The 27,469-nt window shown below is 43.1% G+C and overlaps 1 protein-coding gene across 1 annotated transcript in view; it reads left to right on the top strand.

Moving 5' to 3' along the window:
* The window catches only part of LOC140471398 (coiled-coil domain-containing protein 102A-like), a 197,431-nt gene that overhangs the window by 98,755 nt on the left and 71,207 nt on the right, over positions 1–27,469 (top strand). The window contains exon 2 of the mRNA XM_072567418.1: positions 21,813–22,484. Within this exon, the coding sequence (XP_072423519.1) occupies positions 21,888–22,484 (597 nt within the window). The 5' untranslated portion in view covers positions 21,813–21,887. The remainder of the gene's footprint in view (positions 1–21,812; positions 22,485–27,469) is intronic.

Below are 27,469 nucleotides of genomic sequence, written 5' to 3'. Positions count from 1 at the left end.
CGGGCAACTGTGTGGAGTTTGCACGTTCTCCCTGTCTCTGCATGGGTTTCCTCTGGGTGCTCCTGATAGGTGCATTACATAGCTATGGAGAAGGAGAGGATTAGGCAAAATAGGAGGATATTTAATTGGGGAAGAGGAAACTATGATGCGATTAGACATGAGTTAGGAAGCATGGATTGGGAGCAATTGTTCCATGGTAAAGGCACCATAGACATGTGGAGACTGTTTAAGGAACAGTTGTTACAAGTGATGAATAAATATGTCCCTCTGAGACAGGCAAGAAGTGGTAAGATAAAGGAACCTTGGATGACGAGAGCGGTGGGGCTTCTTGTCAAAAGGAAAAAGGGAGCTTACATAAGGTGGAGGAAGCTAGGGTCAAGCTCAGCTCTAGAGGATTACAGGCAGGCGAGGAAGAAGCTCAAAAATGGTCTGCGGAGAGCCAGGAGGGGGCACGAGAAAGGCTAAGCAGGAAGGTTTAGGGAGAACACAAAGGCATTTTACACTTATGTGAGGAATAAGAGAATGGTCAAAGAAAGAGTAGGCCCAATTAGGGATAGCATAGGGAATTTGTGTTTGGAGTCTGAGGAGGTAGGGGAAGCCCTAAATGAGTTTTTTGCTTCTGTCTTTACGAAAAAAACGAAATTTGTAGTGAATGAAACCTTTGAAGAGTTGGTGTGCATGCTGAAATGGATAGAAATAGAGGAAGCAGATGTGCTGAAAATTTTGTCAAACATTAAGATTGACAAGTCGCCAGGCCCGGACCAGATTTGTCTTCGGCTGCTTTGGGAAAGGAGAAATGCAATTGCTTTGCCACTTGCGAAGATCTTTTCATCCTTGCTCTCCACTGGAGTCGTACCTGAGGACTGGAGAGAGGCAAATGTAATTCCTCTCTTCAAGAAAGGAAATAGGGAAATCCCCATCAATTACAGACCAGTAAGTCTCACGTCTGTCGTCTGCAAGGTGTTAGAAAGGATTCTGAGGGATAGGATTTATGACCATCTGGAAGAGCATGGCTTGATTAAATGCAGTCAACACTGCTTTGTGAGGGGCAGGTCATGCCTCACAAACCTTATCGAGTTCTTTGAGGATTTGACTAGAAAAGTTGATGAGGGTCGAGCTGTGGATGTGGTGTATATGGACTTCAGCAAGGCATGTGATAAGGTTCCCCTTGGTAGGCTCATTCAGGAGGTCAGGAGGAATGGGATTCAGGGGAACATAGCTGTCTGGATACACAATTGGCTGGCCAACAGAAGACAGCGAGTGGTAGCAGAAGGAAAATATTCTGCCTGGAAGTCAGTGGTGAGTGGTGTCTTCCACAGGGCTCTGTCCTTGGGCCTCTACTGTTTGTAATTTTTATTGAATGAGGGGATTGAAGGATGAGTCAGCAAGTTTGCAGGTGACACAAATGTTGGAGGTGTCGTTGACAGTATAGAGGGCTGTTGTAGGCTGCAGCGAGACATTGACAGTATGCAGAGATGGGCTGAGAGGTGGCAGATGGAGTTCAACCTGGATAAATGCGAGGTGATGCATTTTGGAAGGTCGAATTTGAAAGCTGAGTACAGGATTAAGGAAAGGATTCTTGGTAGTGTGGAGGAACAGAGGGATCTTGGTGTGCAGGTACATAGATCCCTTAAAATGGCCACCCAAGTGGACAGGGTTGTTAAGAAAGCATATGGTGTTTTGGCGTTCATTAACAGGGGTATTGAGTTTAAGAGTCGTGAGATCTTGTTGCAGCTCTATAAAACTTTGGTTAGACCGCACTTGGAATACTGTGTCCAGTTCTGGTCGCCCTATTATAAGAAAGATGTGGATGCTTTGGAGCGGGTTCAGAGGAGGTTTACCAGGATGCTGCCTGGATTGGAGGGCTTATCTTGTCAGGAGAGGTTGACTGAGCTTGGACTTTTTTCATTGGAGAAAAGGAGGAGAAGAGGGGACCTAATTGAGGTATACAAGATAATGAGAGGCATAGATAGAGTCGATAGCCAGAGACTATTTCCCAGGGCAGAATTGACTAACACGAGGGGTCATAGTTTTAAGCTGGTTGGAGGAAAGTATAGAGGGGATGTCAGAGGCGGGTTCTTTACACAGAGAGTTGTGAGAGCATGGAATGAGTTGCCAGCAACAGTTGTGGAGGCAGGGTCATTGGGGACATTTGACAGACTGCTGGACATGCATATGGTCACAGAAATTTGAGGGTGCATACATGAGGATCAGTGGTTGGCACAACATCGTGGGCTGAAGGGCCTGTTCTGTGCTGTACTGTTCTATGTTCTATGTCCTGTTTCCGTGCTGTAAGGAATCTAATCTAACCTATAATCTAATTGGGCCAATGGGACAAGCAGTGGCAGATGGAGTTTAATGTAGATAAATGCGAAGTGTTGCATTTTGGTAAGACAATCGAGGGCAGGACTTGTACAGTTAATGGTCAGGTGGGGAGTTCAGGTACATAGTTCATGGATAGTTACATCGGTAGGAGGTTGTGGTTTATAAAATTATGAAGGGCATGGATAAGGTGAGTTGCCAAGGTCTTTTCCCTCGGATAGGGATTTCAAAACTTGAGGGTACAATATTAAGGTGAAAGGAGAAAGATTTAAAAGGGACCTGAGGAGCAACTTACTCACACATATGTGACATGAACTGCCAGAGAATGTGGTAGATGCAGGTACAGTTACACATCTAAAAGACATTTGGACGGGTACATGAATCTGAATGATTGAGAGGGATATGGGCCAAATGCAAGTAGATGGCACTAGTTTAGTTTGTGAAACTTGCTTGGCATGGACAGTTTGGACCGAAGTCTGTTTCTGTGCTGTATAACTATGTTCAATGATGCTGCCGTGGGAGCAAGAAAATTCCACCAATCAGTGGCATTCAGAGAAAACAAAAGCTCTCCTAACCTCTGTCTAAAATGAGAAACCCTTATTTTAAAGCTCTGTCCCCTGGTTGGAGTTTCTCCAAAAGAAGAAACATCTCTTTATCATCCACTCAAATCTCTCTCAGGATCTTGTATGTCTCTATAAATAAATTTCTCATTCTTTTAAATCTCAATGGATTCAAGCCCAAACTTTGCTCAGAAAACAACTTCCTCACCCAATGAATCATTCAAGTGGAGCTTCTTTGAACTGTGTCTAATACAATCATGATGTGGAAGTGCAGGTGTTGGACTGAAGTCACACGGCGCAGTTTATGGTCCAACAGGTTTATCTGAAATCTCAGCAACTTCACCAGAGGAAGGAGTTTGTGATTTCAAATAAACCTGTTGGACTCTAACATGGTGTCGTGTGATTTTTGACCTCATACAATCACATCCTTATTGAATTAAAAGAATAAATCTATTCATAGTGCCCCAGATGTGGTCTCACCAGCATCAATGTGGTCTCAGTATGATTTCCATTGACTATTTACCTGAGATTGGGCAGAAGACAGGTCACCCTTGTCTCCACAGTCAAGCTCTGCCAGCCCTGCACCAAGCACACATCCAATTGGAAATTGCAAAACCCATCCTTGCACTGGCAAGTCTCTTTGAGGCGAACATATTGGTGGGAATTTGTTGAGAAGGCAGGAACTGGCCCACCTCGTATTTGATAAACATGATGTGAAAACCCAGCCCAACATGCATTTCTAATTTTCATAGCTGTTCTGCTCAGAAACCAACAAAAAGCTGCTGTCTAGCCACACTGTCTACTTACTGTCCAAAGCAATGCCAGAGGGTCTCACTTATCTTATAATGTTCTAGTATTCTGTTTTTCCATTTAGTGGATCTAGTTGGCTGACATCACTTATACATTCTATCTTTCTCTCTTACTGGGGCTGGATTAATAATCAAGTTAAAACAAAATTGTGTTGCCTACGCTTGGCAAATCAGGCAACCTCTGTGGAGAGGGAAACAACATTACTGTTTTGGGTTTCATCAGTGAGAACCGTGGTGGAGCTATTCATGTATTGACATGAATGGACTTAAACTACATAACTCTTTCCCTTATGTCGTGGAAATTTTGCCCTTCAAATATTTATCCGATTCCATTTTGCAAGATCCTATGACTCTAATTCCACCATTGTCTTGAAAGAAAGCCCTTCCAGACTTGAATTTGTTTCGAATTGACTCAGACCTCCAAAGTAACTTTAAGAATGGAATCCACATTAATCTTATTCTGACACTCTGAACATTTTTGGCTCTGAGTATTCTAACCATTGCCAAGTAGGTTTTTAGGAAACTGGGATTACACTAGCAAGAATTAACCGGATCTGGGCTTGTATGAATGGGATTGCAGCCAAGATGGAGAGGAAAATAGATGTTGATGCAGTAACATGAGCTGGCCTTGCTGATGCTTTACTCCCATGTTGATGCAGTTCTGCATGAGAATCCACTCTTTCCCATAACAGTGAATGTATTCAGGTTTAAGCCCCTTCAGATCCGCTATTGTGCACTGCCACTTTCCAGAATTGTGGATTGAGCTGTACTTTCTATTACATCTAATTAGCTCACAATGGCCACATTTTACTCAAATTATGTAGAACATAGAACAGCACAGCACAGGCGCTTGGGCCCACTATGTTCTGTCAAACACTTATCTTAATCTAAGATCAGCCTAACCTACACAATTTATTACCGTGCATGTGCTTGTCCAGCAGTCGTTAAGTCTCCCTAATGGATCTGACTCTACGACCACCGCTGGCAGTGCAATCCACACAGCCACCACTCTGGAAAAAGGTGTAGGGTAGATGTCAGAGTTAGGTTCTTTACACAATCACCTTAAAATTTTGACCCCTCATGACAGCCGTTTCTGCCTTGGGGAAAAGTCTCTGGCTATCTACTCTATCTATGCCTTTCATTACCTTGTACATCCCAATCAAGTCACCTCTCTTTCTTTCTTCCTCTCCAACTTCTCTTCATTAGACAAGCTCTTCAATTCAGGCAGCATCCTGGTAAATCACCTCTGCACCCTATCTAAAGCATCTATATCCTTCCTATAATGAGGCGACCAGAACTAGGCACATTATGGTGGTCTAACAAGTGTGGTCTAACAGAGTTTTATACAGCTGCAGCAAAACCTTGCGGCTCTTAAACACAATCACCCTGTTAATGAAAGCCAAAACACCATATGCCTTCTTGACAACCCTATCAACTTGGGTAGCAACTTTGAGGGATCAATGCACATTGACCCCAAGATTCTGCTGTTCCTCCACACTGCCAACAATCCTGTCTTTAATCCTGAATTCAGCATTCAAATCCGACCTTCCAAAATGAATAACTTCACATTTATCCAGGTTGAACTCCATCTGTCATTTCTCAGCCCAGCTGCGCATCCTGTCAATGTCTTGTTGTCGCCTGCAACAGGCCTCCACTCTATCTACAGCACCACCGACTTTTGTGTCATCGGCAAACTTACTAACCCACCCTTCCACTTCCACTTCCTCTTCCTCATCCAAGCCATCAAAACTACAAAGAGCAGAGGCCCAAGAACAGATCCCACTGGTCACCGACCTCCAGGCGGAATACTTTCCAACCACTACCACTACCACTACCACTCACTGTTTTCTTTCAACCAGCCAATTCTGTATCCTGACAGCCAAATTTTCCCGTATCCCATGCCTCCCAAGGTTCCTACCGCGAGGAACCTTACCAGATGTCTTACTGATATCCATATTCACCACATCCACTGCTCGACCTTTAGTCGACTTGTCTTGTTACATCCTCAAAGAACTCAGTAAGGCTTCTGAGTCATGACCTGCCCCTCACAAAGCCATGCTGACTATCTTTAATTAAACTGTTGTTCCAAATCGTCATAAATCCTATTTCTCAGAATCCTTTCCAGTACCTTGCTTACCACAAATGTAAGACTGACTGGTCTGTCATTCTCAGGGATTTCCCTATTCCCTTTCTTGAATAAAGGACTAGCATTCGCCTCCCTCAACTCAGGCAGTACTACTCCTGTGGAGAGTGAGGATGCAAAGATCGTTGCCAGAGGCGCAGCAATCTCATTCATTCCTCGCTTCCTGTAGTAAACTTGGATATTTTTGGTCCGACCCTGGGGCCTTCTCTATCTCGATGCTTCCCAGAATTTCCAGCACATCGACTTCCTTAATATTAATCTATTCAAGCCTATTAACCTGGTTCTCCCTATCAACAAGATCTCTCTCTCTCTAGCGAATATTGAAGCAAAACACTCATTTAGGACGTCCCTCACCTCTTCAGACTCCAGGCTCACGTTTGCTCCACCATGCCTGATCGGCCCTACCGTCTCTCTGGTCATTCTGTTATTCCTCACGTACGTGCAGAACATCTTTTGGTTTTCCGTAATCTTTCCAGCCAAGGCTTTTTCGTGCTCCCTCCTAGCTCTTCTCAGTCCATTTTTCAACTCTTTCCTAGCTATCCTGTAATCTTCTCAATTTGTGCAGATCCTTGCTTCCTTTGTTTTGATGAGAAGCTCCTCTGCTGTTGTCACCCAAGGCTCCTTCACCTTACCATCCCTTGCCTGTCTCAGTGGAGTGAAGTTATCCAACACTTTCAACAAGTGCTCCTTAAACAGCCTGCACGTTTCAGTTGTGCCTTACCGGTAGAACAATTATTCCCAATTTATACTCCAGAGCTCCTGTCTTATAGCAGTATAATTTCCTCCTAACCCAATTGAATACCTTCCTATACTGTCAAGACCTTCCCATACTGTTTGTTCCTATCCCTCGCAAGCTCCAAAATGTTCCTCAGATGGTGATGGCTCACAAGAGCTTTAAATTGAGGCATGATAGAATAGTGGACAGATGTCAGAGGTAGTTTCTTTACTCAGTAGTAGAGACGTGGAATGCCCTGCCTGCAACAGTAGTAGACTTGCCAACTTGACGGGCATTTAAATGGTCATTGGATAAACATATGGATGCAAATGTCAGTGTAGATTAGATGTGCTTCAGATTGATTCCACAGGTCGGCACAACATCAAGGGCCGAAGGGCCCGTAGTGCACTGTGATGTTCCACATTCTCTCCATGACTATAGATAAAAATGAGGCAGTTGTGGTGACTGTCAGTGAAATGCTCTTCCACTGAGAGATCTGACACCTGGTTTGGCTTGTTGCCTTGCACCAAATCCAATGTGGCTTCCCCCACTAGTCGGCCTATCTACATAGAATGAGGAATCACTCCTGGACGCACCTGACAAAATCTGTTCCATCCAGACCATCTGCACTAAGGACGTTCCAATCAATAATGGGGAAGTTGAAGTCACCCATAACAACAATACTGTTACATAGATACCTTTCCAAGATTTGGTGTGCAATCTGATCTTCCATTTTCCACTTTGACAAAGCAGACAGAAATGAAAAAATAGCAAACTGTGAAATAGATCCCAGAAGCAGATCTCATTTCAACCTTCATAGCATTTGTCATATTTCATTTCATGTAATCATAAAGACCTCTGCACCAAAAAAGCCCGTGGCCTATTGCATCCATACTATTTCTAATCCCATTTTCTACACTCGTCCCATAGCCTTGTCTGCCTTGGCATCACAAGTGTGAATTTGAATACTACTGCAATGTTATGACACTTTCAGTCCCTAGCACCCTTGCGGTCAGTGAGTACTAAACTCACCATACTCTGAATGAAAATGTTTCTCCCTCACATGTCTGGCTGGTTTTAACACCCTCTTGGGGTGGTGTAGCTCTTTGACTCGTTTTATACACGCTCAGGATGTTGTAGCTCTGACTACCTTTCATTTTTTGAGCATTATGTTTGGTTGATGAAAGCCAGTGAAATAACATTATTTTCAATCCCTGTTGACTATTATGAAGTTTATAGTTGGAGACGGAGTGGGTAGGCCTTAGGAACTTTAATCTGTGTTTGCACATGTGTCAGGTGAGAGTTCATCATCTGTACTGTCATTGCTTGTCCTTAGACCTGGAAAATATTAATCCATCAATCAACAATTATAGAAAACAGATTATCTGGTCAGGTATTAACATGTGTGTGCATTAACTGCCGTGTACCTTCCATCATAAAAGTGAGGATACTAAAGAAGTACTTCCTCGACTGGAAAATGCTTTGAGGTATGCAGTGGTTATGAAAGATACTATATATGTGTGCATCTTTATTTTCTTCAGTCATACTTTGTATAATCTGTTCCAGCTTGGAGGTAATGTATTACTCTATCTCCTTTAACCGCCCTTCCACTTTCCAAAATAAAATGAAGAACTACTGATCCTGAAGATGTGCAATAAAACCGGAAGTAGCTGGAAAAACTGAGCAGGTCAGGCAACATCTGTGGGGAGAAAGAGTTAATGTTCGAGACCTGTAACCCTTCTTCAGAACTGGTATTCACTGTCACTCTGGGCTTTATTTTCATCTATCTGCTCACACCCTCTCATCTCTTCGCATATCTATGAGTTCTTCCTAACTACAGTCCACTCTAAAGGAGGGTCACTGATCTCATAATGTTAACTCTGCTTCCTCTCCACAGATCCTGCTCAATTTGCTCAATTTCTCCATCATTTTCTGTTTTTGTTTCAGATCTTCAGCATCCTCCGTTCTTTGTTTTATTTTAGTGTTTTAACTCACTGTTACATTTCTTCCAGGTATGCCCAACTTGAAGTTCTGCTCCTCTGTCGGATAGGATTTTCATTCTAATCTCTCTTGTTGACCATTATTACTCCCCGTATTTGTCAAGGTATTTGTCAAAACTCGCTTCCACAGCAACATCCCATTCCTCAGTGACTTTGCTGGCTCAGGTTCACCCCATGTAGATTACAACTGAAGTTTTGTCCTTTGTCCACCCACATTGACTAGTATCTCTGATGTAAAATGCTCCTTAGATAGCTGTTCTCACGACATCTTGAGATGCGCACTCAATGCTGGGCGCTGCCATAAACGCAGTCTTGACATCTCTATCAACACCACTTCATGCTGTTTCAGAGCTGTCCTGCCCCATTCCATTTAATCTCTAGTCCATTCAATATTCTAACAACAAACTTTCTCTCCTCCTCGAATTTTCCTTTTGCAATGACCACGAGTCATTTTTCATGGTATTCCTTGTTCTTCTAATTACTCCCTTGTATCGCAAAAATAGAGCAAAATGACGTCTCATCATTTTAGTGTCACTGCATTTTCACTTCCTACAATTTTATCGTGTGTGTGTGTGTGTGTGTGTGTGTGTGTGTGTAGGAGAAAGTGAGGACTGCAGATGCTGGAGACCAGAGCTGAAAGGTGTGGTGCTGGAAAAGCGCAGCAGGTCAGGCAGCATTCGAGGAGCAGGACAATCGACATTTCGGGCATGAGCCTGAAGAAGGGCTTATGCCCGAAATGTCAATTCTCCTGCTTCTTTGATGCTGCCTGACCTGCTGCGCTTTTCCAGCACCACACCTTTCAACAACTATCATGTGCGTATGTCAAGATTAGGATCAAAATACTTTAGAAATCTCCCTCCTACTTTTACTAGAATCAGCGTTTTATGTTCAAAGCTGGTAGCAATATGTATTGTCTGAAACTGGGGTGGGAAAAACATTGAAAATGCCACCTTTAAGTGGAAAGCATGTTGCTAGGTGAGTCATATTTGAAGAATGTAAATGGTAACTTTGAAGTTGCAGTTGCCTGTCAGTGTCATACAGTAACTGTGATGCATGGATATTTTTAGTAATCATTTGTAGTAGTTTCCACTAACTGAGCTAGCCAGCTCTGTTGTGAAAGCTGGTTGCAGGACCCTAAATAAGCAGAGCTTCCAATAACAAGCAACAGTGTTGTGAAATTTGGCTGAAGGATTGAGAGAAATTGTGCTTCATTTTATAATCTGCCTTCTCCTGGTCTGTAGTTTGTTGAAAGCAGTTTGCTTCCAGTTTCCACAGCACTACACACTCACACTCTGGGGTTAACTGTAATTAGTGGAGATGGCATTGAGACATTTCCTTTTGCTGTTTCTGGCTTGGTATAAAGTTCACCGACTCCCAGTACTATGTTATTGTTTGAAGGATATTTTTCAAATGTTGTACTGACAATGGTATCTTATGGCCTTTCGGTTTGTCTGGAGCAGAGAGGAGCTTGACGACAGCTTTCCTTTTCCAATTTACCAGGAGTTATTTTTGCCTCTGCAACCACCTCTATTTCTAAGGCCCAGGTCAAAGTCTGCCTTCTCTTGACACTGTCGTCCTCTTCCCTTCTTTGTTTTAGATTTGTTCTATGCTCTGGTCTGGGTCCTACACTCTCTGGCTTGTTCCCTCCCTCCTCACGTACAAATCTGTCTTGATTCATTTTCTCCTTGCTCTTTGCAATTTGCAATCTGGACGTCATAGAAGTGTATAGCATGTAAACCGGCCCTTCAGCCCAACTTGCCCAGGCTGCCCACTTTGCATAATTTAAACAAGTCCCATTTGCCGACATTTTAGTTTGTATTCCTCCATGCCTATCCCATCCATGTACCTGTCTAAATATGGCTTGTATGACAAAGTTGTAGTCTCTTCCATCACTACCTCTGGCAGCCTGTCTCATACACTCAATGCTCTCTTTTTATTTTTAAAACATTGCCCCTCTTGGCCATTTTGTATCTTTCCCCTCACCTTAAACCTATGCCCTCTAGCTTTAAACTCTCCTACCATGGGGAAAAGCTGTTGACTATTTATCTTATCTGTGCCCCTCCTGGTTTTATCAACCTCTATCAGGTTGATAAAACCTCAGTCTCCTATGCTCCAAAAAAAACAGTCTAAGCCAATCTAACCTCTCCTTCTAACTCCAATCTTCCAGTTCAGGTAGCATCATATATTGAACACTTGAGAACAATTGAGACAATACCAGTTTGCCTTTTTTAAAACCATCTTTAATGTGCACAAAGTTAAAAATCACACAACACCAGGTTATAGTCCAACAGGTTTAATTGGAAGTACACTAGCTTTCGGAGCGACGCTCACAATCACCTGATGAAGGAGCGTCACTCCGAAAGCTAGTGTACCTCCAATTAAACCTGTTGGACTATAACCTGGTGTTGTGTGATTTTTAACTTTGTACACCCCAGTCCAACACCGGCATCTCCAAATCACATCTTTAATGTGAATATTGATGAAATGGAGAGAGATCACAAACGTTCCGTCTCGCACTCATCAGGACAAACAAGACTGCAAATTTCAAATGGTCATTGCATTTTATGCTATAGAGAGAGATTTGCCAATGTATTGCCTTGACAAGAAAGCAATGAGGAATTATGGGAGAGTAATAAGGGCATTTGAATTGTTATTGGATAAACATATGAATGATGATGGAATAGCGTAGGTTAGATGGGCTTTAGATTGGTTTCACAGATCGAGGGCAGAAGGGCCTGTGTTCAAACAGCTGAATAATTGAGGGAGGGCACAAGGCTCAAGCATGCTCCTTTCATTTTTAGTGAATATATCCCTGTGTCTGAATGTATGTTGGTTCTTGGAAACATTAAATGAGCCATTAAGCAAGCTTCGTTGTTGTCAGTGTAGCTATTAGCGTACAGGATATTCAGCAAGTGCTGCCCAGTTGCTTGCAGTAGACATTTTGTTTTGGAATTTGCAAGCACATTTTGTTGAGTATGGTCCTTACTCTGTATTACTAACAGCCAAAGGAAAAGCATGGCCTCATTCATTGGTATGTACATCTTAACTACCTGGCAGCACACTGGCACTGAAATCCCCACACCATGTATTTTCTGGTATTGCAGCCAATCTTTGTTTTGCCTGATGGAATTATCCTATCAGTGAAAGATATCATTTGCATAGCCACTGCTTAGCAGCAATATGAAATAAACTTGTTCAATGTTTTGAGATACTTTGGGATTCAAGGGCAATTTGAGAAAGACTGGTACCTTTCAGAAGTGAAAGTGATTAATTGCCATTTGGGCTATTTGTGATGTTACAGGATTCACAGCAAACAGTGATATGACCATCTTAGTTCAGTGTGCTGCAGGACAGATTTCATGTGAGTTATTTCTGTCAACCTTGCAAAATGTGCAATTGACTTGAGCCCTATTTGAGACTGCTAATAACACTAATCCGATGTGTGGAGCAACAAATCCAAACATATATATTGATCAGTGAAGGTGTGTTTGCCATAGATCACACTAGAGAACAAAGTGAGTTTTTCAAACATGTTTAGGAAAAGGAGCAAGTTTGACTCCTCCATCTTAAGAACATAAGATATACAAGCAGAATTAGGCTTCATTGTTCAATTCATGGCTATTATGTTTCTCATCCTCATCGTTCTGCCTTCTCCCTGGAACCTTTGATCTCCTTAATAATCAGGAATTTTAAAATTCCGCTCAATGACTTGGCCATCAGAGCCCTCTGTGCCACTGAATTCAACAGGTTCACCACCTGGCTGAAGAAATTTCTCCTCATCTCGGTTCCAAAGGATCACTTCATTCTGAGGCTGTGCCCTTGAGTCCTAGTCTTTCCTCCTCATGGAAACAGCTGCTACATCTCCACTCTATCCAGGTCTTTCTGTATGTAGAAGTCTCAATGAGATTCCACCCATCCTCCCCTTCCCCCACCCTTTCCTTCTAAAATCCATTGACGACTGATCCATTTTTCTCAACCATTCCCCATATGTCAGCCCTTCATTTTTGAGGTCTTTCCTCTGAACTTCCTCTGAACCACCTCTAATGCCAGCATATATTTCCTTAATATCGGGGCCCAAAACTGCTCCATGTTCAAAATGCAGTCTGACCCAGAGCCTTGTACAGCTTCAGCAGTACATTCTTGCTCTTATATTCTCGCCATTTTGAAACGAATGCTAAGATTGCATTTGCCTTCCTAACTGTCAACTGAACCTGCCTGTTAACCTTAAGACAATTGTGAACTAGGAATTCTAAGTCCATTTGTACTTCAGATTTCCAAACCTTTCTCCATTTAGACAATTTACACCTCTATTCTTCCTTCCAAAGTGCATGCTCTCATGCTTTCCCCTATTGTATTCCATCTGCCACTTCTTTGCCCACTCTCCTAGTCTGTCCAAATTCTCCTGCAGCTTCCCACCTGCCCCTTCACCTGTATTTGTAAACTTACCATGTACTTCCAAGTATTCTGCAATATCATTGTTAATATTGAACTCTCAAATCTTACCAACGACTAAGGTCAGATTAACTGGTCTATAATTTCCCCGTCTTCTGCTTCCCTCTCATCTCAAACAGGGGTGTTATGTTAACCATTTTCCTGTGCACTGGGACCTTCCCTGACTCCAGTGATTTAGTGACTAGACATCAATGTCTCTTCAATCTCCTCAGCCCTTCGGATCTCTGGGGTGTGGTCCATCTGGTCCACATGGTTTATCCACTTTGAGATCTTTCAGTTTCCCCAGCATCACCTCATTGGTGTTGATGACTATATTTGATTCTGCCCACAACTCTTGAAGTTCTTGTATGACTGCTATCTTCCATGATGAAGATTCGTACAAAGTATTTATTCGGTTCCTCTGCCATTTCTTTGTCCCCGTTACTACTTCTCCAGTCTCATTTCCAGCTACACAATGTCCAATCTTGTGTCTCGCTCGACACGCACGCACGCACGCACGCACATACACGCGCACGCGCACATACATACACACACACACACATACACACACACACATACACACACACACACACATACACACACACACACACACACACACATATATACACACACACACACACACACACATATACACACACACACACACACATACACACATACACACACACATACACGCCTTATAATGTCCCTAAGAAAATTCTTCTATCTTACTAGCTGGCTTATCTTTCATTCTCTTCCCCTTTTTGCTTTTTTAATTTATTCTGGTTTCATAGACTTGCCAGCAATCATCATTACATTCATATGCTTTCTCTTTTGTTCTCATGCTGTTTGTGACTTCCCTCACCATGTTTGTCTCCTCCTCCCTGAACATGTTTCTTCTTCCTTGTTGAATTTATGCTGTATTTCCTGATTTACTCCAGAAACTCTTGCTTTTGCTACTGTAATATCTTCCCTGCTATCTGGGCAGCTTCTCCCTTATGTCTTTGTCATTATCTTTACTCAGTTGTAATGCCAATACATCTGATTCCAGCTTTAAGAAAACAGCCGCAGAGTGAGTTCTATCATGCCATGTTCACTGTCTGCCAGGAGCTCCTTCACCTTAAGTTCCCAAATCAAGTCTGCATCATTTCATATTGAGTGCAAATTGTCTGCGCTCTCATAGGGTCTTCAACCAGCTTCTCCAAAAGAAATCATCTTTATAGGTATGCCAGGAAGACCTTTTCTTGGGATACTCCACCCACTTACTTTCGCAGTCCACCTGACATTGAAGTCCCCCTGATTATTGTAGTAGTACCTTTCTTAAATACCTTTTTCTACCTCTTGATTTATTCACTGTCCCCCATGCTGATGAGAACATAGAACATTACAGCACAGTACAGGCCCTTTGGCCCTTGATTTTGCGCCAACCTGTGGAACCAATCTGAAGCCTTTCTATCCTACACTATTCCATTTTCATCCATATGTATATCCAATGACCATTTAAATGCCCTTAAAGTTAGCGAGTCTACTACAGTGCAGTCCATGCCCCCACTACTGAATAAATATACCACCTCTGACATCTGTTCTATATCTATCACCCCTCAATTTAAAGCTAACTCCCTTCATGCTTACCATCACCATCCATGGAAAAAGGCTCTCACTATCCACCCTAACTAATTCTCTGATCATCTTGTATGTCTCTATTAAGTCATCTCTCAACTTTCTTCTCTATAATGAAAACAGCTTCAAGTCCCTCAGCCTTTCCTCACAAGACCTTCCCTCCATACCAGGCAACATCCTCGTAAATCTCCTCTGAACCCTGTCCAAAGCTTCCACATCCTTTCTATAATGCGGTGACCAGAACTATACAAAATACTTCAAGTGCAGTCACACCAGAGTTTTGTACAGCTGCAGCATGACTTCGTGGCTCCAAAACTCATTCCCTCTACAAATAAAAGCTAACATACCATATGCTGCCTTAACAACCCTATCAATTTGGGTGACAACTTTCAGGTATCCATGCACATGGACACTGAGCTATCTCTGCTCATTTATACTACCAAGAATGTTACCATTATTCTTTATTCCTGTTGCTCCTTCCAAAGTGAATAACCTCTCTCTTTTTCGCAATTACTCCATTTGCCATCTCACAGCCCAGTTCTGCAGCTTATTTATGTCCTTCTGTAACCTGCAACATCCTTCAGCACTATCCACAACTCTACCAATGTTAGTGTCATCTGCAAATTTACTGACCCATCCTTCTATGCCCTTATCCAGGTCATTTATAAAAATGTCAAACAGCAGTGGCCCCAAAACAGATCCTTCCAGTGCACCACTAGTAACTGAACTCCAGGATGCACATTACCCATCAGCACCACTCTGTCTTCTTTCAGTTAACCAATTTCTAATCCACACCACACAATCACTTTCAATCCCATGCCTCTGTATTGTGTACAATAGTCTACCATGGGGAACATTATGTAATACCTTCCTGAAATCCATATACCCAATATCAACTGGTTTACCCTCATCACCTTCTCAAAGAACTCAATAATGGTTTGTGAGGCACAACCTACCCTTCACAAAAACATGTTGACTATCCCTAATCGACTCCTTCCTTTCTAGTTGATTATAACCTTTTCCAACACGTTACCCGCCACTGAAATAGGGCTCACTGGTCTAGAATTACCAGGGTTGTTTCTACTCTCCTTCTTGAACAAGATTTGCTGTTGTCCAGTCTTCAGGCACTACTCCTGGAGACAACATAAAGATCAAAGCCAAAGGCTCTGCAGTCTCTTCGCTGGCTTCCCAGAGGATCCTAGAATAAATCCCATCTGGCCCAGGCAGCTTAGCTATTTTCACTCTTTCCAAAATTGCTAACACCACCTCCTTGTCAACCTTAATCCCGTCTGGTCTCGTAGCCTGTATCTCAGTATTCTCCTTGACAAGATTTTTTTCCAGTGTGACCAGAACTGAGGAAAAATATTAATTTAGCACTTCTCCTCGGACCCCGTGCATAGCTTCCCACTACTGTCCTTTACTGGCCCTAATGACTCTAATCATTCTTTTATTCCTGATATACCTATAGAAGGCTTTAAGGTTTTCCTTGAGAAGTCGTTGGCATGTCCCCTCCTGGCTCCTCTTAACTCTCTTTTTGGTCTTTCCTGGTGAACTTGTAACTCTCAAGCTCCTTAACTGAGCTTCACTTCTCGCCCTAACTGAGTTTTCATGTCTCATCCTAATGTAGGCTGCTGCCTTCCTCTTGACAAGAAATTCCACTTCTTTAATAAACCACAGTTCCCTCGCTTGACCACTTCCTTCCTGCCTGACAGGTGCACACTTGTCAAGGACACACGTTAGCTGTTCCTTGAACAAGCTCCACATTGCAGTTGTGCTCATCCCCTGTAGTTTCCTTCCCCATTCTATGTATCTTAAATCTTGCCTAATCATGTTGTAATTGCGTTTCCCCCAGCAATAACTCTTGTCCTGTGGTATATAGCTATCTCTTTCCATCGCTAAAGTAAATGTAGCTGAAATGTGGTCACTATCATCAAAGTGCTTGCCTCCCTCCAAATCTAACACCTGGCCGGGCTCATTACCCAGTACCAAATCCTATGTGGCCTCGCCCCTTGTTGGCCTGTCTACATACTGTGTCAGGAAGCCCTCCTGAACACACTGGACAAAAACTGACCCATCTAAAGTACTCGAACTATAGTATTTCCAGTCAATATTTGGAAAGTTAAAGTCCCCTGTAACAACTACCCTGTTACTCTCGGTCCTTTTTTTTTATTTTTGCTATCCTTTCCTCTACATCTCTGGAACTATTCGGAGACCTATAGAAAACTCCCAACAGAGAGTCCTCTCCTTTCCTGTTTCTTACCTCAGCTCATACTTCCTCAGTAGACGAGTCCTCAAACACCCTTTCTGCTATCATAATACTGTCCTTGACTAACAATGCCACACCTCCCCCTCTTTTACCACCTTCTGTGCTCTCACTGAAACATCTAAATCCCTGAACCTGCAACAACCATTCATGTCCAGGAGACCTGTACACAACTTACATCAGTCTTTTTTTTTCCCTTTTGTGGGTCCTGAACTCCACCTACGCACTTTCTGCACCTTCTGACCTTATCACTTCTATTGATGTAATTTCATTTCTTACTAACCTGGCAACCCTGCTCTGTCTGCCAACCTGACTGTCATTTCAATAGGAAGCATATCCTAAGGTATTTGGTCCCCTTGCAGCTGTGTCTCTTTGCTCAAAACCTCATTCACACCAATTTCAATCTCATTTCCCTTGTTTCTACTGCACACATTCAATTACAATGCCTTCAATCCTGTGCTAGTCGTGCCCCTCCTCTATTGTCCCCTTTATCTGTTAGGCCTGAAGTGAGACTCCTGGCCTTTTCATGCACTATCACATTACTTGTTCTGAAAACTTTAATAACCTCTCCTGACCACTGAAATAACTTGACAGAGGCTGGTCTCCAAGATGTCCTTTTATTTACACATGGAGAATCTTTGACACTGATCCAGCTCCCTCAGGGCTGGCTCTGAGTAAACAGAACTCTGTGATTGGTGCTATTCTGGTCCAATAAGGGAAACCTTATTGAGAGTTCCACCTGAGTGACCTCATTACAAGGGCTACAACCACCCCTGCTCCCCCACCCCTCCTCCCAAGGTTACCCTGATGTGTCGTCAGTTCATCTGCCTTATTCTGGATGATCCTTTTGTTCAGGATAAGGCCTTTAAATTCCTTCTATTATTGAGTTTCCCTGCACTTTGGCTCCTTGGTACAATATTTGGAGGTGCCGGTGTTGGACTGGGGTGGACAAAGTTTAAAAATTGCACAACACCAGTTTATAGTCCAATGGGTTTATTTGGAAGCACTAGCATTTGAAGTGTTGCTTCTTCATCAGGTCAAAAGTTAGTGCTTCCAAATAAACCTTTTGGATTATATCCTGGTGGTGTGATTTTTTTTTAACTTGTACAATATGACACTAATGCACCATGTCCCTTCCATTTGCTTTCTGGTAACTTCAACTCCATCAACCGGCAATCCTGCCTTCGCTTTTATATGTCATTTGTTTTAAATTTTCTGTGCAATTGAATCCACTCCCTCTAGTTATTTATTTATTTTAAAGCACTGTTCAAAACTGAGTTTCAACCTGAACAAGACGCTAGGCAAGCTCAAAGTGGACACTTGTCAGTTTGAAACTTTGAATGGATTTTTGGAATCCATTCAAATTTGAGCAGGATGGAAAGGGAGATGTCACATCATGGCTAAAATACGTTGCAGTCCAACATGACACAGAATTGCACACATCTGAAACAACGGCTGTAAATGTTAGAACTTGGATCACATAGTAGAATTTAGTGGAAAGCAGCTGCTGCCAGACCTAGAAAGATGGTCAGCACAAATCATTTCAAATTCTGTAAAGATCAAAGTATGTTTGAGTGGACAGCAGGAAGGAGAGTAGGGTTGGGTGATTGGAGACAAATTCTAGACATTTTTGTCTTTGATGAATGGTATCTTCATAATATATACACAAAAGCTTTCATAAGACAGTATTGTTTGGCTAGATCTATCTTTTGTACATTAATACTGTGAAAGGGCCAGAGGATGAAGGACATGTGCAGCAATATCGATGCTATCTGTCTCTAATTCCAGGTGAAGATCTGACAGGATGTAGGAGGAGAAGGAGAGACCAGTTGAAGGGCTTTGGTCCTCTGGAAGGCTCAGACCATCCCTGGGTGTCTGACATTATACAGCATTTTAACGTCCAATTATCTGTTAAAGTGCCACAGAAGTGCAGTGTAATTTCATAATCACTTTGAATTGGATGAAATCTGCTAATTTCAAGTCTCTCAAGCAGCTTGAGTCTCCTGCACTGTCGTTTTGAGTTCCAGATTGGTTCCAACAGGCCATTGGGCCCTTCTATTGTGTCTGTACTGGCCCTGTGAAGGAGCAATTCAGTGAGTTCCCCATAACCTGACCCATTCTTCCTTTTGAAATAATAATTCAAATTCTTCTTGAACATGCCCTCAGAATACTGTCAGGCAATAAAATTCTAGATCCTAACCACCCATTATGTGAAGATGCTCCTCTTATCACCATTGCTGCTTTGACTAATAAACTTAAACTGGTGTCCTCTCTTGTTGATTCTTCCATCATAGGGAACAATTTCTTCCTCCCTACTCTACCCAGACCCCTCACGATTCTGTAATCCTTGATTAAACTCAACCTTCTCTTCTCCAGTGAAAACAGTTCCAGCTTCCCCAACCTATCCATGTAAAGACAGTTCCTCACAGATTTATAGAGGTCGAGAGTACAGGAAAAAAAACACCCTTTGGCCAACTGACACTGTGCCAATCCAAAAAACAAACCCTTATCCCTTGAACCCATTCCCGTGAGTCATTTATGAATTCATTCTAGTTGCCTTTGTATCTTCCTAAATTGTGTTGCCTGGAACTGGACACTGTATTTCAACTCTGGTGTAAGTGGTGTCTTTTACAAGCTTAGCATCTGCTCCTTGCTCCTGTACTCTATTCCCTTGATAGCAAAGTTAAGGATATTGTGTGCTTTATCAACCACTTTCTCAATCTGTCCTGACCCCAGAGATTTGGTTGGCTGGATGGCCAGTTTGCAATGCAGAGTGATGTCAACAGCATAGGTTCAATTGTTATGGAGTAGGCCAGACCCCTCAAAACATTTTTAAGCAGGTAGCCCAGACCGTAACTTGGCTATTTGTTTTAGCTAAGTGTATAGTGGATATTCTTGGAGTAAATTAGCTGGTTCGACTGCAAAGTTTTAAACAAACAAATTATTTAAAATCCCAAATGAATTATCCTATCCAAACCTGAATTACTGATGCTGTTCCAAAAGTACTTGAAACAGTCCCAGTACACACACCCCTCAGCACAAAGAGTAAAAATGATACAGGCTGCTTATAGTTTGCAAAGTCAGAAGGGCAGAAGGAGAGTGAGAAGACCTTCCAGCCTTTTCCACACACAACTGCCATTGGACTCACTAAAGTTATGGACTGAATCAAAAACTCTAAACGAAGGCCAGCGACACAGCTAGCTGGCCACTCCCCTTTGATTATACTTTTTTAAGATGTGAAAGTCTTGGGCTGGAGATATTATCTGTTATGGGGTATACAGAGAAGGTTGCGATAAACCAGTCAAGCTTCAAACATGATGGAAAGGGAGGTTAAGTTTAAAAAACCTCCAGGGCATAGCAACCTTGTAAAAAGAACCAGTATTGTGACGCAATTCCCACTCCGGCTGAGATTGCCATCAAGGTGTCTCATTCTCAAACCTTCCCCTTGCGCTGAGGCTTGGTGACCCTCAGCACCTTTTCTTTCTAATGGGAGAGCAGCCCTATGGTTCAGTTAGACTATGTCAACTTCATCTGTCTATGATCAATGCACATACACCCAGGTTTCTCAGCTTTTTAAATGAAGTGAATGTGGAAAAAAAAGACTGAAGGAAATTTTAGTTGAACATGATTTGCCCTTAAATTTGGGTTTCCACAAATGCCAGTCCAGAATCATACAGCACCGAAGAACCATAGAATCCCCAAGTGGAAGGAGGTAATTTGGCCCATCAGGTTTGTATCAGCACTCCACAAGGCATCTCGCCCAAACTGAGACACCACCCTAATCTCTACTTGCTCTTGAATATTATAACATATCTTGTGCTCATCCACGTGGTTTTTAAAAATTGAGAGGTTTCCTGCCTCAACCCCACCCCCTGGGCAATACATTCCAATGCCTGGATGAAAATAATTTCCTCAAATACCCTCTTAAACCTCGTGCCTTTCACTTGAAAATGATGCCTCCTTATTTTTGACCCTTCAATTAAGGGGACTAGTTGTTTTCTATTCATCCTGTCCTTGCCCCATAAAATGCTGTACAGCTTTATTAGATCCCACCTCAATTTTCTGTGCTCCAAAGAACAAACTTAGCTGAAATGTTCCATCCAAGGCAACATCCTGGTGAAACTCCTTTACAATCCTCCAGACCAATCACATCCTTCCTACAGTGCAATGACCAGAGCTGCACTCAGTACTTGAGTTGTGGCCTAACCAAAGCTCTGTACATTTCCATCATGAACTCCCTGTTTTTATGATCTATGCCTCAACTGGTGAAGGTGAGCATTCCATATGCCTCCTTAACTACCCTATTAACCTGTCCTTTCACCTTAAGGTGTGTATGGGCAAGCGCTTCAAGATCCCTCTGTTTCTCTGAGCTTCTTGGTGTCCGGCCATTCTTTTTACTTCCAAAGTCCATCATCTCCCATTTATTGGATTTGAATTGCATCTGCACTAAATGCATGTGACCAATCCACTCAATTTGAAATTGCTTCAGGTTATCAAGGTTATACAGGAACCTGACTGCTCTTTATCCTGTGCACTAAATAGACAATGATGTATAGAAAATGGGAGAAATGAGAGAATAAGCTCAGATGGCATTTTTCATCTCCTCGAAGTAAAAGATTTGTATATCTGTATTTGACTGGAATATCCACAATAGCTTTCCACCCAAAGCTTTTGAGGCTGGGAGCTTTAGCTAAAGTTTTGGAATTGAGAATAGTTAATTTTACATTGGGTTAAGGGATTGAACAGTTGTGGAACCAACATGGAAGGAATTAAAATATGGATCAACACCTAATGAAATGATGGTACAGACAGAAGGGGCTGAACGGCTTCATTATATAAGCAGTTTAAACATACATTTGCTTGTTTATTTCTACACAAATTTGCTTGTAATGTTCAATACTCCCCTTCCTGAAGGTGCATTATGTAATTGTCAATTACTCCATCTGTAGATTGCAAGTGGAATGGAATTCCAAAAGTAGCAGCCTGCAATGTCTGTCTAAGAGTGGCAGCATTGTCCCCTTGAGATGAGTCAGACTGGTGGCTCTCAATTGGTGGAGACAGGACAGTCTAACAAGTCGCCACTCTTGAACAACCACAGCCAGCAAAGCCTCAGCCTGCAGCCTGAGAGAATGTGCAGCCCAGAGACTGTGCCTGCAGCTCCCAAAATTGGAGGGCAGACTCCAAGTCCACAGCTCCCTCTCTGCATGGATGGTGACTGGGAGAGCCGGGAGGAGCTGCGGCTGCGGGAGCTGGAGGAAGCTCGAGCACGTGCTGCCCAGATGGAGAAGACCATGCGCTGGTGGTCTGACTGCACGGCCAATTGGCGGGAAAAATGGAGCAAAGTGAGGGCAGAGAGGAATAAATCTAGGGAGGAGGTGAGGCAGCTGAGACAAAAGCTGGAGGCACTGACTAAAGAACTAACGACAGTGAAACGGGAAAAGCAGGAACTATCCAGCGAGAACGAACACCTGCGGTTGGAGGCTGAGCAAATAAAGAATGGTCAATGCGATGAGCAAATACAGGAGAATAAACTAGCATTGGAGGAGGAGAGCGAGAGTTTAAATGTTCCAGAGCAGGAACCAGTGCGAGATATGGAGACAGTGAAAACGTCCAAAAACAAGGTGAGCTTCTTAAAATATTTTGGGACAGTGTGTTGCTTGTGACTTTATTAATAGGGGCTTTACATTTGTTCATCTCAAGTTCCAATGATACTGTTTGATTTCTTTTTGGTCTATTTAGCTGTAACTGACAATTCCCTGCACTGTCTGCCTGAATTTCTACCTATGTTTTGTTTCTCCCCTAATTTCCCCTCTTGCCCTCTCTGAAATCATCTTGTCCACAAGACCCCAGCTCCTGCCTTCTCAAACCTTTTCCCATTACACGGAGCTTTTCCAGATCACAATATCATTGATATGTCCCTCCTCCATCATGCAGCTGAGTGGGACAGCTTCTACCTGGTTCTATTCCTGTCTATCCAGTGGCAGTGCATTCCACGCACCCACCACTCTCTGTAAAGAACCTACCTCTGACATTTCCCCATACCTTCCTCCAATCACCTTTAAAATATGACCCCTCAGGACTGCCATTTCTGTCCTGAGGAAATATCTCTGGCTATCTACTCTCTGTGCCTCTCATTACCTTGTACACCTCGATCAAGTCACTTCTCTTTCTTCTCTCCAGTGTGAAAATCCAAGCTCACTCAACCTCTCCTCATAATCCAGGAAGCATCCTGGTATATCCGTGGGCGGCATGGTGGCACAGTGGTTAGCACTGCTGCCTCACAGCGCCAGAGACCGTGTTCAATTCCCGCCTCAGGCGACTGTGTGGAATTTTCACATTCTCCCCGTGTCTGCGTGGGTTTCTTTCGGGTGCTCCGGTTTCCTCCCACAGTCCAAAGATGTGCAGGTCAGGTGAATTAGCTAGGCTAATTGATGAGGGTCGAGCTGTGGATGTGGTGTATATGGACTTCAGCATTTGATAAGGTTCCCCATGACAGGCTCATTCAGAAGGTCAGGAGGAATGGGATTCAGGGGAACATAGCTGTCTGGATACAAAATTGGCTGGCCAACAGAAGACAGCGAGTGGTAGTAGAAGGAAAATATTCTGCCTGGAAGTCTGTGGTGAGTGGTGTTCCACAGGGCTCTGTCCTTGAGCCTCCATTGTTTGAAATTTTTATTGATGACTTGGATGAGGGGTTTGAAGGATGGGTCAGCAAGTTTGCAGGTGACACAAAGGTTGAAGGTGTCATTGACAGTATAGAGGGCTGTTGTAGGTTGCAGCGGGACATTGACAGGATGCAGAGATGGGCTGAGAGTTGGCAGATGGAGTTCAACCTGGATAAATGCGAGGTGATGCATTTTGGAAGGTCGCATTTGAAAGCTGAGTACAGGATTAAGGATAGGATTCTTGGTAGTGTGGAGGAACAGAGGGATCTTGGTGTGCAGGTACATAGATCCCTTAAAATGGCCACCCAAGTGGACAGGGTTGTTAAGAAAGCATATGGTTTTTTCGCTTTCGTTAACAGAGGTATTGAGTTTAAGAGTTGTGAGATCTTGTTGCAGCTCTATAAAACTTTGGTTAGACTACACTTGGAATACTGCGTCCAGTTCTGGTCTCCCTATTATAAGAAAGATGTGGATGCTTTGGAGAGGGTTCAGAGGAGGTTTACCAGGATGCTGCCTGGACTGGAGGGCTTATCTTATGAAGAGAGGTTGACTGATCTCGGACTTTGTTCATTGGAGAAAAGGAGGAGAAGAGGGGACCTAATTGAGGTATACAAGATAATGAGAGGCATAGATAGAGTCGATAGCCAGAGACTATTTCCCAGGGCAGAAATGACTACCACGAGGGGTCATAGTTTTCGGCTAGTTGGAGGAAAGTATAAAGGGGATGTCAGAGGCGGGTTCTTTACACAGGGAGTTGAGAGCATGGAATGTGTTGCCAGCAGCAGTTGTGGAAGCAAGGTCATTGGGGACATTTGACAGACTGCTGGACATGCATTTGGTCACAGAAATTTGAGAGTACATACACGAGGATCAATGGTCGGCACAACATCGTGGGCTGAAGGGCCTGTTCTATGTTCTATGTTCTAATCCTCTGCACCCTCTCTAAAGCATCTACATCCTTCCTATAATGAGGTGACCAGAACTGGACACATTATTCCAAGTGTCATCTAACCATGGTTTTCACAAAGCTGCAGCAAAACCTTGTGGCTATAAACTCCGACCATCCCCCCCCAATTAATGAAAGCCAAAACACCATATGCCTTCTTCACAACCCTATCAACTTGGGTGGCAACTTTGAGGAATTTATGTACATAGGCCCAAGATCCTGCTCTTCCTCCACACTGCCAAGAATTTTGTCTTTAACCATTCATCATTCAAATTTGGTCTTCCAGAGTAAATAACTTCAAATTTATCCAGGGTGAACTCCCATCTGCCACTTCTCAGCCCAGCTCTGCATCATGTTAATGTCTTGTTGTAGCCTGCAACAGGCCTCAACACTATCCAGAACACTGCTGACCTTTGTCATCAGCAAACTTATTAACCCACCCTTCCACTTTTTCATCCAAGTGATTTATAAAACTACAAAGAGCAGAGGCCCAAGAACAGATCCCCACTGGTCACTGACCTTCAGGTGGAATACTTTCCATCCACTACCATTCACTGTTGTCTTTTGGGTAAAAACAATGACTGCAGATGCTGGAAACCAGAGTCTAGATTAGAGTGGTGCTGGAAAAGCACAGCGGTTCAGGCAGCATCCAAGGAGCAGGAAAATTGACGTTTTGGGCAAAAGCCCTTCATCAGGAATACAGGCAGAGAGCCTGAAGGGTGAAGAGATAAAAAAACTGTTGTCTTTTGGCCAGCCAATTCTGTATCCAGACAGCAAAAATTTCCTGTATCCCATGCCTTCTAACTTTTTGATTGAGCCTACCATGGGGAACCTATTCAAAAGCCTTGCTGATATCCATATACACCACATCTTCTGCACTACCTTTAGTCAACTTGTCTCATTACATCCTCAAAGAACTCAATAAGGCTTGAGGTATGACCTGCCCCTCACAAAGCCATGCTGACTTGCTTCAGTCAAACTGTTGTTCCAAATAGTCATAAATCCTATCTCTCAGAATCCTTTCCAGTACCTTGCTTACCACAGACTGACGGTCTGTAGTTCCCAGGGATTTCCCTATTCCCTTTCTTGAACAGAGGAACAACATCTGCCTCCCATCAGCTAGTACTACTCCCGTGGAGAGTGAGGATGCAAAGATCATCGCCAGAGGCACAGCAGTCTTATTCCTCGTTTCCCGTAGTAACCTTGGATAAATCTGGTCTGGCCCTGGGACTTGTCTATCTTGATGCTTGCCAGAATTTCCAGCACATCCACTTTCTTAATATCAATCTATTCAAGCCTATTAACCTGGTCCACAGTGTTCTACTATCAACAAGGTGACACTCTCTCGTGAATAGTGAAGCAAAAAACTCATTTTGGGCATCCCCTACCTCTTCAGACTCAAGGCACACATTCCCTCCCCTATCCCTGATCAGCCCTACCCTCTCTCTGACCATTCTCTTATTCCTCGCATTAGTGTAAAACGCCTTTCGGTTTCCCCTAATCCTTCCCGCCAAGGCTTGTTCGTGCCCCCTCCTAGCTCTCTTCAGTCTATTTTCGAGCTCTCCTAGCTACCCTGTAATCCTCTAAATCTGTGCCAGATCCTTGCTTCCTCAACCTTAAGTAAGCTTCCTCCTTCCTTTTGACGAGAAGCCCCTCTGCTATTGTCATCCAAGACTCCTTCACTTTATCATTCCTGGCCTGTCTCAGTGGAGCAAAGTTAACCAACATTCGCAATAAGTGCTCCTTAAACAGCCTTCACATTTCTGTGCCTTTCCCGTAGAACAGTTATTCCCAATTTATCGTCCACAGCTCCTGTCCCATAACAGTATAATTTCCCCCTCCCAATTAAATACCTTCCCATGCTCCCTGTTCTCAAAATAATTGTGTGAGTAGTCCAGTGTTAATCTTCAATGCAAAATACACCAAATGTTTCCATATTAATCCCTGCCTGCTACCTCGTCAGATGACCTCATTACCTTATATAATCTTTCAAAGATTATTTCAAATCCTCCCTGTTCAAAGGATGGTTGGGGTTTGTGGGTAGTGCTCAGACAGGTGGTGTGGGCAGTGGGGAGGGTTTTCTGGGATTGCTAAACAATCTTGATTGGGTGAGTCAATGGGCTGGAAAGTGACAGGAGTTCTTTGTGGATGGGTGCAAGGTGTTGCATTTTGGTACAGCAAACAAACATAGGACTTTTACAAGCGATGTTGTGGCCTTGGTGAAGCAAGGGATCTAGGAGTTGGGGTAAGTTGTTCTTTGGGGTTCATGTGATGTGGACAGAGTGGTTGCATGTCGTTTGGCATGCTTTCCTTTGGGTGTGGGGGTTGGGGAGCTGTGTTGAGGTCACGCATGATGTGGTGGGCCCTCTTCTGGAGTGCTGTTTCCAGGCCTGGTCACCCAGTTATAGGAAGGATATTATTAAAGCTGGAGAGAGTTCAGAAGAAATTTACCAGAGTGTTGCTGGGAGTGGAAGGTTTGAGTTATAGAGAGGGGCTGGGACTTTTCTTTTACCGGAGTCTAGGAGGTTGAGAGGCAATTTTGTAGAAGTTTAGAAAATAATATTTGGTACATGTGGAGTTAATGGTAATTGTCTTTTCCCTTGAATGGGGGATTTCAAGACTTGGGGGCATGGTTTTAATGTGAAAATGTGCAGATTTAAAAAAAGATATGAGGCAATTTTTTGTTTACACATGGTTTGTCTATATGGAATGACCTTCCTGAGGAAATGGCGGATGTGTGTACAATTACAGTGTTCAAAAGTCATTTAAGTCAGTACATGTCTGCAAAAGGTTTGAAGGGATATGGGCCAGCAGCAGGCAGGTGGGTCCAGTTTAGTTTGAGATTATGTTCGGAATGGACTGGTTGGACCGAAGGATCTGTTTCCATGTTATGTGACTCTATGTAACCTAATGACACCACTTGATAAGAGTGCCTTAAAATGCAGAACTCCAGCAAAAGTGCAAAGAAAATTGTTGCAATCCTTATAGAGAGTAA

Source organism: Chiloscyllium punctatum, unplaced genomic scaffold (genome assembly GCF_047496795.1).
Source record: "Chiloscyllium punctatum isolate Juve2018m unplaced genomic scaffold, sChiPun1.3 scaffold_72, whole genome shotgun sequence".
NCBI lineage: Eukaryota > Metazoa > Chordata > Chondrichthyes > Orectolobiformes > Hemiscylliidae > Chiloscyllium > Chiloscyllium punctatum.
The sequence above is the reverse complement of the archived record's forward strand: the minus strand, read 5'-3'. Positions and strand labels throughout refer to the sequence as shown.